Source organism: Carassius carassius, chromosome 17, assembly GCF_963082965.1.
Source record: "Carassius carassius chromosome 17, fCarCar2.1, whole genome shotgun sequence".
In the NCBI taxonomy this organism is placed as follows: Eukaryota; Metazoa; Chordata; class Actinopteri; order Cypriniformes; family Cyprinidae; genus Carassius; species Carassius carassius.
Genome location: NC_081771.1, coordinates 15,326,263 through 15,340,905, shown reverse-complemented (window position 1 = coordinate 15,340,905; position 14,643 = coordinate 15,326,263). Strand labels below are relative to the sequence as shown.

Sequence of the window (14,643 nt, the reverse complement as noted above, 5' to 3'; positions counted from 1 at the left end):
AAAAATATCTACGTACTTTCAAATCAAAAACCCTAAAACAATATGAAGGAAAGAAAGCAGATACTTTTAAAAGTTTTTTTAGGGATGAGTCAGTAATATTTCAAATGTTTTTGAAAGAATTATTGTATCAGTACTGCATTTATTTGCTCAAAAATACAGTATTTTAATATATTATATACATTTTTATATATAATATTTTATATAATATATTATTATATATAATATGTTATGTAATTTATTTCTGTCATAGAAAAGCAATTTTTTTTTTTTAAGGAATGGAAAGTTTAAATTAACAGCTTTTTTTCAACATAATTTTTTTTTACTGTCATTTGAAATAGATTTTAATATATCCTTGTATGCTTGCTGAATAATGGTATTACTTTTACAATAAATAAAATATAAACAAAACAAATGACTAAACTTTTGAACGTTAGGTAGTGTGAAAACAGAACAACAGAACATGAGGGGGTTGAGATCAGCATGGTTTATATAATGTGAAGTTATGTACAATCTTCCATGTTTCCTGGATGTTTAGTATTTGTGTGTAGACTTCTAGACTTCTTTTAGGCGGTGGAGTGGAGCCCCTCTGTCCATCAATGTTCAGCGCACCATGACTGTGTTAAGACCCCTTAAAAGTTTCTTACATGCATTCAGAGGTTATTAGATGATTTGAAATGTTTCATACTGATAAAACTACCAAAATCATTTTGTACAAGCAATTTTGTGATAAACCGAGCAAAACAAGATCAGCTTCAAAGCCTCCGAGTCATGTCCTGCACAGGTTCTTAACACTGCCATCTGCTGGTGACCGCACTTAGTATTCTGTTTATTATATTCCTGCAAAGCTTGTTTTTCTGTCTGTGGTGTTCATTTTCCCTTTTTATGGTTTCAGAGCATGTAACTTCTAATGCCAGCGATAGTGAAAGTAGTTACCGTAAGTTTGTGTTCCCCTTTATTTCCTTTCATCACGTTGTCATCCGTTTCATCAGTTTGAGTATTTAATTCCCATTGTTCCCTCAGCTTTCCTTTTATGTTATATGCACACACACAGTTGAAAGATGTGTACTATTCAAGAGCAACATTGTATGCACAAACAGTTTAATTTTGATATTTCATATAAAGAAATATTAATCTTAAAATAGCTTGTTTAAAAATGCAGCAGCAAAAGATGTGATAATTGCAACACATTGCATTGATTTAAATCAGCAGAAGCTCACTTTACTCTTCTAGGTTTTATAGTTCATAAGCTAGTTATGTGATTTGCCATACATGGTAGTTTCATGTAATAAAACAGGTGCTGGTTATCTGTGTACCTTGCTTAGTGATCATACTGGGTACGCAGAATATTATGACCTGGAATATTACCTTGAAAAAACAATCACAGTCATTTGTACAGTCAGTGCCTTTCAACAGTTTTGTAACTGGCCTGTCATTCACTTCGAGTGGTCTGAAAAACCTCTTGAACTTTAATGCTACATGGCTCTTAAATCTCGTTTGAACAGTGAGTGAAAATTAGAGACTACTGTTGAAAACAAAAGCATGTAAGCATAGGGTGACCAAGTAATATGTTTGAAATGTAAATGAATAGCAATGAATGCAACAGAAATGCATTTCAACATCAGATTTACACAGTACATAATAACCTTTGAGCTTATATCAGTGTTTCTGTCTCTGTTAGGTGGACAGGAAGAGTATGTCCTCTCGTATGAGACAGTCACGCAACAGGAAGGTGAGTGTCTATCATAATGGCTTTCTTATATTTTGGTGGATTGGTTCATATATCTTCATTTAACTGTGTCGGTGTGTAATTCTGCTTGACTGATCGATTGTAAGGACCGATTGTATGGTTATTATTGTGGTTTACAGTGAGTTATGCTCGTCCGGTGATTATCCTTGGACCCATGAAAGACCGGATCAATGACGATCTAATCTCGGAGTTCCCGGACAAGTTTGGATCATGTGTTCCCCGTGAGTACATAACCATGGTTTTATCATTTCTTCTGCAGAATTTCATACCATCTGCGTCGTTTTCATGGTAATTTCTGTTCTTTGACCAGACACGACTAGACCTAAGCGAGACTACGAGGTTGATGGTCGAGACTACCATTTTGTTAATTCACGGGAACAAATGGAAAAAGACATTCAAGATCACAAGTTCATCGAGGCCGGCCAATATAACAACCACCTGTATGGGACGAGCGTGCAGTCAGTGCGAGAGGTTGCAGAAAAGGTGAAAGAGTTCAACTTGTTAGGAAGTAATAAAGGAAATTATTGCAGTAATAAAAAGAGAGTATCATGCTGACCTTCAGATCTGCATTGTGCACCATTTTTCTCATTTCTCGCATGACGATCTGTTTTTCATTGTTCTTTAAGGGCAAGCACTGCATTCTGGATGTCTCAGGCAATGCCATCAAGCGACTCCAGTTAGCACAGCTCTTCCCCATTGCGGTGTTCGTGAAACCCAAATCGGTGGAGAATATTTTGTATGTTACTTTTACTGTCAAACACACAATAAATGCTACACCTTGATTATTTTTGACTGATTGGCACTAGTTATATGTCCTCTGTGTCCTTCACAGAGAGATGAATAAAAGATTGATGGAGGAGCAAGGCAGGAAGACCTATGAGAGAGCCATGAAACTGGAGCAGGAATTCCAAGAGCACTTCACCGGTGAGAACAGTAGAGTGAACTTTCTGCATTTTCATGTATACCTGTCCTGCAACGAAGCCGTACTCTGCGTTTAAAAAAAGGAAGCAATCATTTTGAGTTAAAAAGTGGGAACAGACCTTTAAAAAAACAAACTCAGTGCAAATTACATTTGGTGTTCTTTGTATTAGTGCTTACACAAAAGATTTTTGAGTTTTATACTGCTGTAACAATATAAACATGAAATGTAGCAACACTAGCTTAATTCGCATAGACTTCGCAATACACATTGTCCAATAAAAAGTGCTGCTTGGTTTGGAAGTGATTTCTGTATGAGGTGTGCTTCATACATCATTACATTAATGGCAATGGACATTGACCGTGAAAATAATTGTTGCTTATAATACAACTATTATGTATTTATTTTATTAAATATTTCCAAATACTACTACAGAGTGACAGCATTTGCTACCAAATCGTTGTGGGCCGACTGTATCTAGTCCCATGTTTCCTGAGAACTTTTTGAGAAATATTTTTTCCATTGAACAAGGAGATGTATGATACTTAATACTTAATGATGTTCATCTAATCATTCCTTCAGCCATTGTACAAGGGGACACATTAGAAGAGATCTACAACCAGGTTAAGCAGATCATCGAGGAGCAGTCTGGGACGTTCATCTGGGTACCTGTCAAAGAGAAATTGTGAGATGGCTGGAGACAAATAAACCTTATTTTAGTGTAGTTTTTTTTTCTTATTTCTTTATTTTTTTTACACTAACCTGGCCTGCTGCTTGCATTGGCTTTTTGACCCCTGAGCATAGGAAATACATTTTCTTTGGATGGGCTTGGGGTCATGGTGGTCTCACGGCCACCTCTCTCTCTTATGCCTCTCTTTGAAACTGCTGTCTAGAACTCGCATCCCAATCTCCGCATTTCATCCTCCGGTCGGGGGAGACATGCCTGACCAACGACTTACTGGACAGATTATACGGTACAGATTCCTTAATGTTTAAGGGAGGTGACTTGCTTGAAGGAAAACCAATGAGTTAATGCATTATATACATTTTGGTTTGTTCTTTTTCCATATATGATCAGAAGTTAACGCTTTCATGTCTGTCTCTGAAAAGGCATAAAGCCACACTTTGCACGTTTTTGCATTAAGAGCATGTTTTGAATTATTCTTTTTCAGTTAACTTATGTTTTCGAGCTACGTGAACTGCAGCCACCATATTACTTCTGTTTTCTCTCGTTGATCTTGTAAAATCAAGCAGTCCACTAATTTTAAGCAGCTGATCAGTTTTGTCACAATTGCACAAAGAGGACAAAAACATTTGGCACAACAGTTCTTCTTTTTATATTAAATGTCTATTTGTCTTAACAATCTGTGTACATTTTAATCAAGGTGCAAATGGGGAGTAGGTGAGGTGAAAAGGAACAGCTTACAATTATCTTTCAAATCCAGGTGATGACATATTCTTATTAAAGAAACAAATGCAAAATGCAAATAAGAGAGTATAAATTGTAATGTATATTCAACCCTCAGTATACTGCCTATTTTGTTATAACAAAGTCTATATTGAGCTTTAATTAAACTCCACACCTATGGGAATTATTTTCTTTATAATGTCAAACATACACTCGTATGAATATGCGTGTATGTATATAAAAATAAATATAAATAGATATATAAATATATATTTTCCTTTACTTTTACCACCATCACTTTTGTTGTTAATGGTTTGTTTTATGCAAAAACACTGACACGCAGGACACACGGGCTGAATGGTGGTGTTCCATTTGCATCTGCTCAAACAATATGAAATAAAACTCAAGTTGGCAGTTTGTAGTCTTCTGCTATCTCTCGCTCTCCTGTGTAGTTATGTCATATTTACTTTTTCATGTGACGTGCATGATTTCTAAAAGCAATAGTCTTTGACACGAGAAGCGGAGGAGAGGGCTTCTCTTTCTGTTTTCACCTGGGATTGTGAAAATGTCAGAGTTAGCATGAACTGTAAACGTTAGAGGCTAGGAGATTCTTGCCTCCATGTGTGTAAACTTGTCGACTGCCCAGAGCTGAAGAGAGATTTGCTTTACCACTCTCTAACACAAGCCTTTAACTCTCCACCAAGGGGCGTGCTGACAGCATACACCTTTTCTTTCTTAAATTACTCGGAGATGATTGTTTTCTAAAAGATTGCTTCTCTAACTTGTCATTTTGGCTTTCTAACACATTTTTGACTCAATTATGTACATAATCTGCCAACTTGATTCATTCCATTTGTCAAAAAGGAGAACAGCTAATAAAAACCTTTTTTTTTCTCATATACAGTGTTTTTGTGTATCTGTTTGTGCATGCTAAAATTTTCTTTAAAGTTTGACAAAAGTATTAGAGAGCAAAATGGTTTTTGATTCGTGTAAATAATAAATTAATGCTACAAATGCATCTTTTGAACAGTTATATCTTAGGTTCTTTTTTTAAAAGAGATACAGTAGTTCACCCAAAATTTAAAGTTCACCAAAATGTCATATTTTGTGTTCCGCAAGTTTTTGGCTGAACTCATTTTAAGCAACACACCAGAAAACACTGCCACCATAAAGTGTGCTGCATTATTGTATAATTGTAGTGTATATGTCCTCATTAAACATGTTTCCTTCCTGTTGTAAAACAAGATTAAATCACAGTTACAATTCCCTTTTGGCATAACACCTCTAGGTAGCAGCTGAATAGATACTTTACGGTGACAGTAAAATTATTATTAAAACGAATACAATGAAGTTTTAAGTCAGAAAATACTTAGTCAAGAAGTGTCTGTTTTTATGATTTTATCCTTATAGCCTATTCTGCATGGTTCGAAAACGTATTCTTTGCACACTTTAGGGAGGAAGAAACTAAAATTGACCAGAATGTGTCCAAACACCTTTTGTCTTCGTTTTGAACAAAAATCTAAACTACGTTAGATTGTCATTTGCTTCTTTTTCAAGGTTAAAAGTTTTTTTTTTTTTTTCTGGGTCTTAGTGTCCGCCCTTGATTCAGAGCCTTCTTTAATTCTCTTATGGAAAAAGGTGGAGTTTGAAAGAATGAAAGACCACTCTGTGTGCACCTTGGACCTCCGCCCGTCTGTTGGACGTGTCGTCCCTTATGTCGACATTATAGTCTATAAATCCTGAATTTGATTGCACGTATCTTTTATGATCAAGGTACCATTTCCCGTTTAGTTGTGTCGAAGGGCTGAGTCGTGTTTTGGACTTTGCAACAGTCTCTCAGATATAAAGCTACAGTAACACACTAACATCTGCGCACTCTCCAGTCAGAGATGGACACCTGGGCTATTCTAAGCATTCTGCTCGCGGTCACGCATTACGGTAAGAAACATTTCATATGAGGTAAAAATAGTTTTTGTATCTCTGTCTTTAAGTAGGCTATAGTAGCCTATACTGTATGAAAATTATGTTTTTAATTATATAAGCAACAGAATGAATCTGAGACTCTTTTCGAAATAAAGGTGGAAGGCTAAAAATAATCATGACAATATTATAAATGTCTTCGTTTAGTGTCAGGGCAGAGTACAATAAGATGGTGCACTATTTCTTCTGCGGAGGATTCCAAATGTAAAGCAATGGTTCAGGCCTTCACCAGCGCTGCGGTTCGACCAGCGCTACAGTGCGTCCTCGCATCATCTAAAGCCGAATGTGCTCAAAAACTCACCGTAAGTCTGTCTAAACAGTCACCCAAACATTCCATACAAACGTTCTCTCAGTGTTATTAATACAACATTCAGTCAGAGTTGTCTGGTCATTATTAATGTTTATAAAGCGTCATGCTTTTAAAAATTTACTAGGCCTACTTGTTTAAGAGAACTTTTAAAAGTAAGGCTCCCACAATGTGTGCATCATTATAAAGTGGAATGTTCGTAACGACAATGAAGTTTTAAACAAAGTTTTTGAAAATTCATAATGAATGTTTTCGTAACTTAATAGGAACGTTAGCAAAACGTTCTTGGAACACTATCTGGTATATTGTTTTTTGATGTGATGGAAACGTGCATGTGATAAAATAAAATTTTACGTGACAAATTTTTTTTATATTTTAAGATTTTTAATTTTTTTGCTTTAACATTAAAATTCTAAATTGTATCACTTTTATGGAACAGAAAACATCAAACTCCCTGAAAAAAAATAAAAAATAAATAAAATAAAAATACTGAAATGTTAATAATTTTCACATTGAAATATATATATATATATATATATATATATATATATATATATATATATATATATATATATATATATATAAGTTTTAATACATCTGTTTATGAGGGTTGTAGCATCACAGAAAATCCAAGGTTCAGATTTAAAAAGCTTTTCTCCCACACTGAGAATTTATCACAAACATACGACAAATGATCATGTCCCTGCTCAGATATGCTTTTTTAGTCTTTTTTTATCTGTTCGTTTTATTGGCAGAAGTACACTAAAATAATCAAGATGCAATTGTGATCAATATTGCTTTTGACAGAAAAATGAAGTTGATGCCTTCTCAGCCAGTGCTAAAGAGATATATGACATTGGCAAGCAAGCCAGCATTAAAATTGCAGCTGGAGAATCTGGAGCAGATGGTATGTTCTTCTTTTGGTGCTGTAGATACCAGATTATGCAAGTTGTCTTTGAAATGGAAGGGCAGTGATTAAAGCCATAAATGTCAACAGTACCATTAGGTTGAATATTAACAGATTTACAATTTCTGTATCAGTATTTGATTACACAATCACTTTTATTATAATAAAAAAATAATGTAGTGAATGTCCATTATAAGTATGGATGTTATGGACTATCCATTGTTTTATCTAGCAAAATTTTACTTTTAGAGCAACTAGTTAGTCAACAAAGTCTTAAAATTTGTCCTTCATCTAACGGCAACAGGGAAAGGAGTAACATACTACGGTGTTGCTGTGGTGAAAAGGTCAAATTCAGCCATCAACATCAACAATCTGAAGGGAAAGAAGTCTTGTCACACTGGCAAGCACCGCACAGCTGGCTGGAACGTCCCTCTGGGGTATTTGATTGACAATGGAATGATGTCAGCCATGGGGTGCAACATCTCTCAAGGTAGTCCATTGTTCATTGTGCAGCACATCTTAAACCCTTTAAACTGTGTTCTGAAGATAAATTGAGGTTTTAATGGTTTGGAATGACATGGGGGTGAGTTATTAATGACATAATTTAGATTTTTGGGTGAACTATCCCTTTAAATTGTCAGATGCTCTTTTTTTTTTTTTTAGAAGGAAACAATTTATTTTAATTTTGTGGCTCATCTTCTTGTATTAGGGGTTGCTGACTTCTTTAGCGCCAGCTGTATCCCTGGGGCTAAAGATGACCCTGCGTCCCTGTGTCAGCTGTGTGTGGGAGATGGGACAGGAACAGGAAAATATAAGTGTGATGAAAGCACTTTAGAGCAGTATTATGCATATAATGGAGCGTTCAGGTACCATATTTATTAAACAAATTAAAATCATACTGTAGTGAAACATAGCTGGTGCAGTTACAGCTTTGATCATGATAAATATTCTCAGTGTGTCATTTAACTGTTGTTTTGGGCTTCACAGGTGCTTGGTTGATGATGCAGGTGATGTTGCCTTTGTGAAGCACACAACTGTAAGAGAGAATACAGATGGTAAATGTATACTCCATTGGGTCTCAACCAGGCAACTTCAGCAAACTTCCAAAGGGGATGCAGGGTTACTTAAAATATGTTATATTTAAATATATAATATAATATAGACATAATATAGAATAATTAATTTTATTAACTTATAGTAAGTATAATTATTCCATCTTAATTCATGAAGATGCAACGTGAAATCATACACACATATAAACATAAATAGGCACATGGCAGCAAATTATCAGAAAAATGTACAATTCCAAAGTAATTCCTCAGTTTCTGTTAATGATATAATATAGTTAATGTTATGGTTGGAGCTTTTATGCATAGCAAACAGTATGTTTGTGATTGTAAGAAAATAAAGTGAAAGTAAGCACATGCATTGGAGTTCTGATATGCTAAGTATACACAGTGATTATACAGGAAGTGTGGACAGTAAAGTTGGATAAGTGATAGATTATCATCAATCTTTTAACTTTGTGTCTCAGGTCAGGGTGATTCATGGGCTCAAGGCTTGCACTCGGAGGACTATCAGCTCCTGTGTCAGGACGGCACCCGCAGTCCAGTCAGTGATTATGAGAAATGCCATATGGCTCGAGTCCCATCGAGGGGGATTGTTGTCCGCACTGACATCAGCAGTTCAGTGGTTTACAACATGTTACGTGAGGGACTGGTATGATCCTTTTTGAAATTGTCATTTATTAGGATTTTGAAATCCATTTTACATTTCATTTAAGTGTGTGTGTGTGTGTGTGTTTCTCTTTAGCAAAAGTCTGGGTTCTCCATGTTCTCCTCAGCAGGCTTTGAAGGGACAGACTTGTTGTTCAGCGACGCTTCAACCACATTTATCCAAGCAGGAAATGAAAACTATATCAAATGGATGGGCCGATACTATAACATACTGAGAGCTATGGACTGCACAGAGTCAGGTGAGAATCTTTGCATCTTCATCAAACAATCAAAAATTACAATTTGAAACGCAGCAAATTTACTATGCATGCAATTTGCTTTTTTACATTGTACTCAAAATCCGTGTTTCTCTCTCTGTGTGTGTGTGTGTGTGTGTGTGTGTGAAGACGTTCCCTCCCGCCTACGCTGGTGTGTCCTGTCTCATGGAGAGCAGCAAAAATGTGCAGACATGGCTGTGGCATTCAAAAGCAAAAGTTTGATTCCTAACATTCAGTGTGTATATGGCTCATCTGTGGAGGACTGTATGAAGAAAATACAAGTATGCCAATTAAGAGATATTTTAATACCAAACTATCTTATTCATACCCGCTGACACCAAAACGATAACTATAAAAATATATATATATATATAATGATTACTATAGAATCATATATATCAAGCCCTTATACTCTATTTATAAACTATATATAGTTTCCCTCACTAAAATCTGCAAGTCAAGTTCAGAGACTAAAAATTCCATTCATTTTCACCATAGAGAAACAGATTTGTATAAACTCAAGGCTGCTGAAAAAGTGGGCGGTCGCTGTGCAGAATTTGAATGAGACTCTTTTCCTCCAGAACAAGGAAGCTGATGCCATCACTCTTGACGGAGGTTACATCTACACAGCGGGGAAGAGTTTTGGTTTGATACCTGCTGTCGGGGAGAGCTACACAGGTTAGAGCCAAACACTTTCAATTTACTTTGACTAATTGACCATATGTTTTTAATGTATGACATTACTTCAATATGATATAAAGTAGACGTTTAAAATTTGGGGGGGGGGGGGGGGGGACATTTTAGAAAAAAAGAGCATAGCAAAAAAGTTAATAAAAACTAAACTCCAAAATAAAAGTCCAAAATATTTGATTATTCAATTAATAATTAATTGTAAATGTATGAAATTACTTGAATATAGTATAATGTGAACCGTTAAATGTGCTCACTGGGTGACTGTTCTTTGTTTGGGAAAGATTTTCAACAGTGCCTGATGAAACATCAGCTGTTTTATTCATAAATGATGATTCATTTTCACAAGCCGCTGTGATTCTCTGTGCAAGGAGACACTGACGGAAGCATTTATTATGCTGTGGCTGTGCTGAGGAAGAGCAACAGAGACATCCAGAGATTCAGTGACCTCAAGAGCAAGCGCTCCTGTCACACAGGTTATGGAAGGACTGCAGGCTGGAACATTCCCATGGGTCTGCTAATAGAAAAAAGCATCATCAAACCGCAGACATGCCAAGTGGCCCAAGGTTGGACATGTACTGTAGTGCACACATTCCATGGGTTCCTAAAATAAAAAAAAACAGTGAAAAGCTTTCAGCTTTTTACTCCAAGTGTTACTTGTAACTTTGTGTCAGTTATTACAAAGGTATTGAAACAAAAGACATATTGTTCTGCTATATAAATAGCAAAATCAGTGTAATGAGGGTGTTTAATTCTGCTTTTAGCTGCTGGGGAGTTCTTTGAATCAGCCTGTGTACCTGGAGCCAATCAGAAAGGTTTTCCCAGTAACCTGTGTGAGCAGTGCATCGGAGACGCCAGTGGTCAAAGCAAGTGTGAAAAAGGCAAGGACCTATACGACGGTTACGATGGAGCCTTCAGGTAATCCACTATACTGCAAAAAATCTTTATCTGAAAGATTTGGTGCTAACTTGCATTTAACCAATTGAGTATTTACATAACAACTAAGTATTTATCAACGTCTCTGTTTAAATTCTCAGGTGTCTTGTTGAAGGTCATGGTGATGTGGCCTTTGTCAAACATTCCACTGTATTCCAGAACACAGATGGTAAAAAGATCTCTGTTGATTTAGGCCTTTAAACTTCTTTATAGAGCTGTTCAGTCATGATGTCAATTTATTGGCCAAACCAGAGAATTTGCCATGGATTCCCTCAGGATTATACATCTTATTTTTATAGCACAACATTTGTATACTTCACAAGTCAGAATATAAAGAATATATATATATATATATATATATATATATATATATATATATATATATATATATATATATTTTTTTTTTTTTTTTTTAAATATAACCAAAATATAAAATAAGACAGTGAAAACAAAAATAAAAATGGAAATAGTTGTAATAATAATAATAACAATTACTTTAAATATAAATATATACATGTAAATATTTTCAAAATATATACTGTATGTGTGTGTCTTTATAAATACATAATAAATATACACTATACACACACATATATTATATAAACAAAAACTTATTTCGGATGTGATTAATTGCGATAAATCGTTTGACAGCACTAGTAATAATTAACAGCTCATTTTAAAAGCTATCTCATAACATGATCTTTCAAAAATGTGAATGGTTGGAAGTGGTCTATAATTTATATTTCTGATTTTTAGAATAGCAGTTTTTGATTTATGCGGTATGTGATTAACAATACATGTGAGAGAAAACTAAAAAAAAAAAAAAAAAGAGGATAGAATTCCATAGAAAACCCATGGCTCAAAAATGCTCATTCTTTTATGGGTTGAGGACTAGAAACTGAACAGTAAATTCATGCATGTTACATGCAGCAAGCACACCATTACATCATGTGCAAAAGTCTCTAGTAGTTCTCTCATGTCAGAACTGTTATTTCCAGGAAACAATACCGATTCTTGGGCGGTAAACCTGGAATCCCGTGATTTTCAGCTACTTTGTTCTCAGGAGTCTCGTGCTGAAGTCACTCAGTACACTAAGTGCAACTTGGCCCGTGTCCCTTCCCACGCTGTTATGATAAGACCCGATACCAACCACCATGTCATCTTTGGCCTCCTGGACAAAGCCCAGGTATGGAAATCCAAATGTCATTTTTCAGGGTCATTTGAAGATGGAGTTGTACTTGTTTGTATGACTTTTTGGTCTGCACCTTTCAGAACTTCTTTGGAGTTAATGCTGCCTCAGGTTTCAAGATGTTTGACTCCAAACCCTATGAGGGTTCTGACCTGATTTTCAAGGATTCAACTATCACTTTAATTGGTGTAGGAGAGAGGAAGACCTATGAGGAATGGCTTGGCCAGAGCTACCTGGATGCCGTAACAGCCATGGAGTGTTCAGCTTCATCAACAGGTCTCTCTCTCTCTCTCTCTCTCTCTCTCTCTCTCTCTATATATATATATCCCTGGATTCTTTTAATAACTCTTTTCACTTTGTTTCTCTTACAGTGTTTTCCTCATCCTCACTATTGCTGATGTCCATTGTGTGCTCCCTGGTGTCTCTGTTGGCTTTATAGTGGGTCTGCCAGCCACAGAATTATTTCTCAACTCTGATCTTCATACTCATGTTGAAATTTCTAGTATTTAGGTGATTCAAGTTCAAATCAAATCGCTAAATCGAAAGCGACAATATGCTTAAGCAATAGCAGTGCCTTTTATCTGTGATTGTAATGGTACATAGTACACGGTACGTGCCTATGGTTGATAATCTTTGTAAGTGGGTCTAGGGGAATTTTTGGAACCGTCTTAAATTAGGAACTGTAAAGAGTTGGTTAAAGTCTTCCTTTAAACTAAGTTTAAACCAAAGCTAGTTTGTTATTATGACCATTTGTATTATTTCTACTCTGAAATTGCTGAGGGCAATAGCCATATCAGTGCATATGCTTTGCCTGTTACATATTTATTGCACAATGTTTATTGCAGCTTTTAAAACCGACATTTTATCATGTTATGAACTATATGAAGGCACATGCCATATCAGGGAATATGCTGTGTCTATCATTTTCCCCTTTGATGATTTTTGTATCGTGCAGTTGAATGCAGCATGCACTGGAGTTGTACTACTGAAAGTTGTTTTCCTCTCACATTCAAACTGATTCTTGCTTGCTTAAATCAACAACATACTGTACTAAGGCATTTAAAATCCAAAATATTTTTTGACCAATCTAATAAGTAGTCATTGAGATTAAATAAACTTTTCAGATGTGATAATCTCAGCAATGCTTTCATATCAGGGGGAGGAGTATTTCATATTAATGCTTGTTCAGTCAGTCAAGACCCACAATTGTGCTCCAGTTGATGATTTACACAGTTTCACTTACTTGATCTCTTGCTTCATGTGTTTCTTTGAGAGATTTTTTTTATTTGTTCAGATACCATATCAGTGTATATGTGCTGACACATGCATGTTCTACATTAATGTCTGCTTTGTCTTGCAATTTCTTAATGAAATGATTAGGATATAACTAATATTTAGTTGCCAGGCCAGTGCGTCTGCTCAAGTATTACAGTATATTGTCACTTATTTGAAATAAACAAGCATCTTTAGATGTATGTTGTTGTTCATCACTGCAGCATAATGATTTAAGGATTGGCAGGCAAATGATAAAACATTTTTATTATTTACTGAAGAGGATTGCATTTTCATTGGTCTTATATTATTTGAAAATTGTTGAAATGTCCAAGATTTTATCTTAGTCCAGATCTGTTATTCTCCATGTTTATGTTTTTGAAAAGTTCATGTTGTAAAATGACCCTGAAGAAGACACTTTCTAGAGATCAGGTGTGTTATTATAATATAATCGGGTATATTGTAATATATAATGTATAGCCAGGTGTGTTCAGCCTGTGTTAGAATATATATTTTAAAGTATTATTAAAAAATAAACATTAATTATCTAGTATTATTTTTATATGCAATTTAACATTATATTCAAGTGCAGTATGCATAAAGCTTGAGCTATTCAATATATATATATATATATATATATATATATATATATATCAAATAGATTTGTTATTTATGTAATAATGTAGAATTGTCTTATTCTTACTATTTAAATTACACATTTTTCTTCAAAATACTATTTTTATAATATACTATATACTATAATATACTATTACTTTAATATATTGCGTACATGCATACAAAAAAAGTTTTAAAAACCCATTTCTACATTATTATTTACTTTATTATAGATGAGTGGAAATATCATAAAGTCTGGCTGCATATCAGCTGTTGTTCACTTATAGCACCATCTGCTGATCATATTACCATACTGCATTCTACACGTGGACTTAATGGGTCATTATGTGCACTGTACATCCATAAAGCTTCAAAATACTGCAAAAGCAAACCAGGGAACGGTTGTAACATTAAGGTGAAAAACGTTTTGTATTTAATATCAATAGATGTTGGGAGCCAAAGGTGAAATTGATGTTTCTTATACTCCTATACAAGGGTCAGCAAAACATAAAAAGCTTTCTAAGATAACGCAAAATTTAGTAATATTTTAAAATTTCTAAAAATAAAAAATAATTTCTATACTATTTATGTGTCACACGGCAAAAACGTTTTTTTTTCGGGACTTTTATTTTAAAAATTTGTCTCTTATAGTTTACAATCGTTGACGTTGACTTCACAAC

The 14,643-nt window shown here is 34.8% G+C and overlaps 2 protein-coding genes across 27 annotated transcripts in view; both read left to right on the top strand.

The window, feature by feature from the left end:
- dlg1a (discs large MAGUK scaffold protein 1a) overlaps nucleotides 1-4,973 on the top strand; it is a 124,891-nt gene extending 119,918 nt beyond the window's left edge. For 22 of the 26 annotated variants that reach the window (XM_059571055.1, XM_059571052.1, XM_059571050.1 and 19 more), the window contains 7 exons: nucleotides 893-934; nucleotides 1,679-1,729; nucleotides 1,867-1,968; nucleotides 2,058-2,230; nucleotides 2,374-2,483; nucleotides 2,580-2,671; nucleotides 3,249-4,973. In XM_059571055.1, the coding sequence (XP_059427038.1) occupies nucleotides 893-934; nucleotides 1,679-1,729; nucleotides 1,867-1,968; nucleotides 2,058-2,230; nucleotides 2,374-2,483; nucleotides 2,580-2,671; nucleotides 3,249-3,355 (677 nt within the window). In that variant the 3' untranslated portion in view covers nucleotides 3,356-4,973. Of the gene's footprint in view, nucleotides 1-892; nucleotides 935-1,678; nucleotides 1,730-1,866; nucleotides 1,969-2,057; nucleotides 2,231-2,373; nucleotides 2,484-2,579; nucleotides 2,672-3,248 lie in introns of those variants that run through there. The other 4 variants (XM_059571056.1, XM_059571062.1, XR_009438106.1 and 1 more) reach the window with 3 other exon arrangements.
- Nucleotides 4,974-5,481: 508 nt separating this feature from the next.
- meltf (melanotransferrin) lies at nucleotides 5,482-13,543 on the top strand. Its single transcript, XM_059571073.1, has 16 exons — nucleotides 5,482-6,012; nucleotides 6,202-6,356; nucleotides 7,169-7,268; nucleotides 7,573-7,758; nucleotides 7,978-8,134; nucleotides 8,256-8,323; nucleotides 8,803-8,987; nucleotides 9,081-9,243; nucleotides 9,391-9,542; nucleotides 9,843-9,939; nucleotides 10,323-10,517; nucleotides 10,716-10,869; nucleotides 10,989-11,056; nucleotides 11,886-12,073; nucleotides 12,160-12,352; nucleotides 12,448-13,543. The coding sequence occupies exons 1-16, from the start codon at nucleotides 5,964-5,966 to the stop codon at nucleotides 12,513-12,515; spliced, it is 2,178 nt and encodes a 725-aa protein (XP_059427056.1). The 5' UTR covers nucleotides 5,482-5,963; the 3' UTR covers nucleotides 12,516-13,543.
- Nucleotides 13,544-14,643: the final 1,100 nt, after the last annotated feature.

Coding starts and splice junctions, on each gene's coding strand:
- meltf (XM_059571073.1), top strand. CDS start 5,964: ATGGACACCTGGGCTATTCTAAGCATTCTGCTCGCGGTCACGCATTAC. Junction 9,940..10,322: donor TGTCGGGGAGAGCTACACAG/GTTAGAGCCAAA, acceptor TCTCTGTGCAAG/GAGACACTGACGGAAGCATT. Junction 12,074..12,159: donor GCCTCCTGGACAAAGCCCAG/GTATGGAAATCC, acceptor TGCACCTTTCAG/AACTTCTTTGGAGTTAATGC.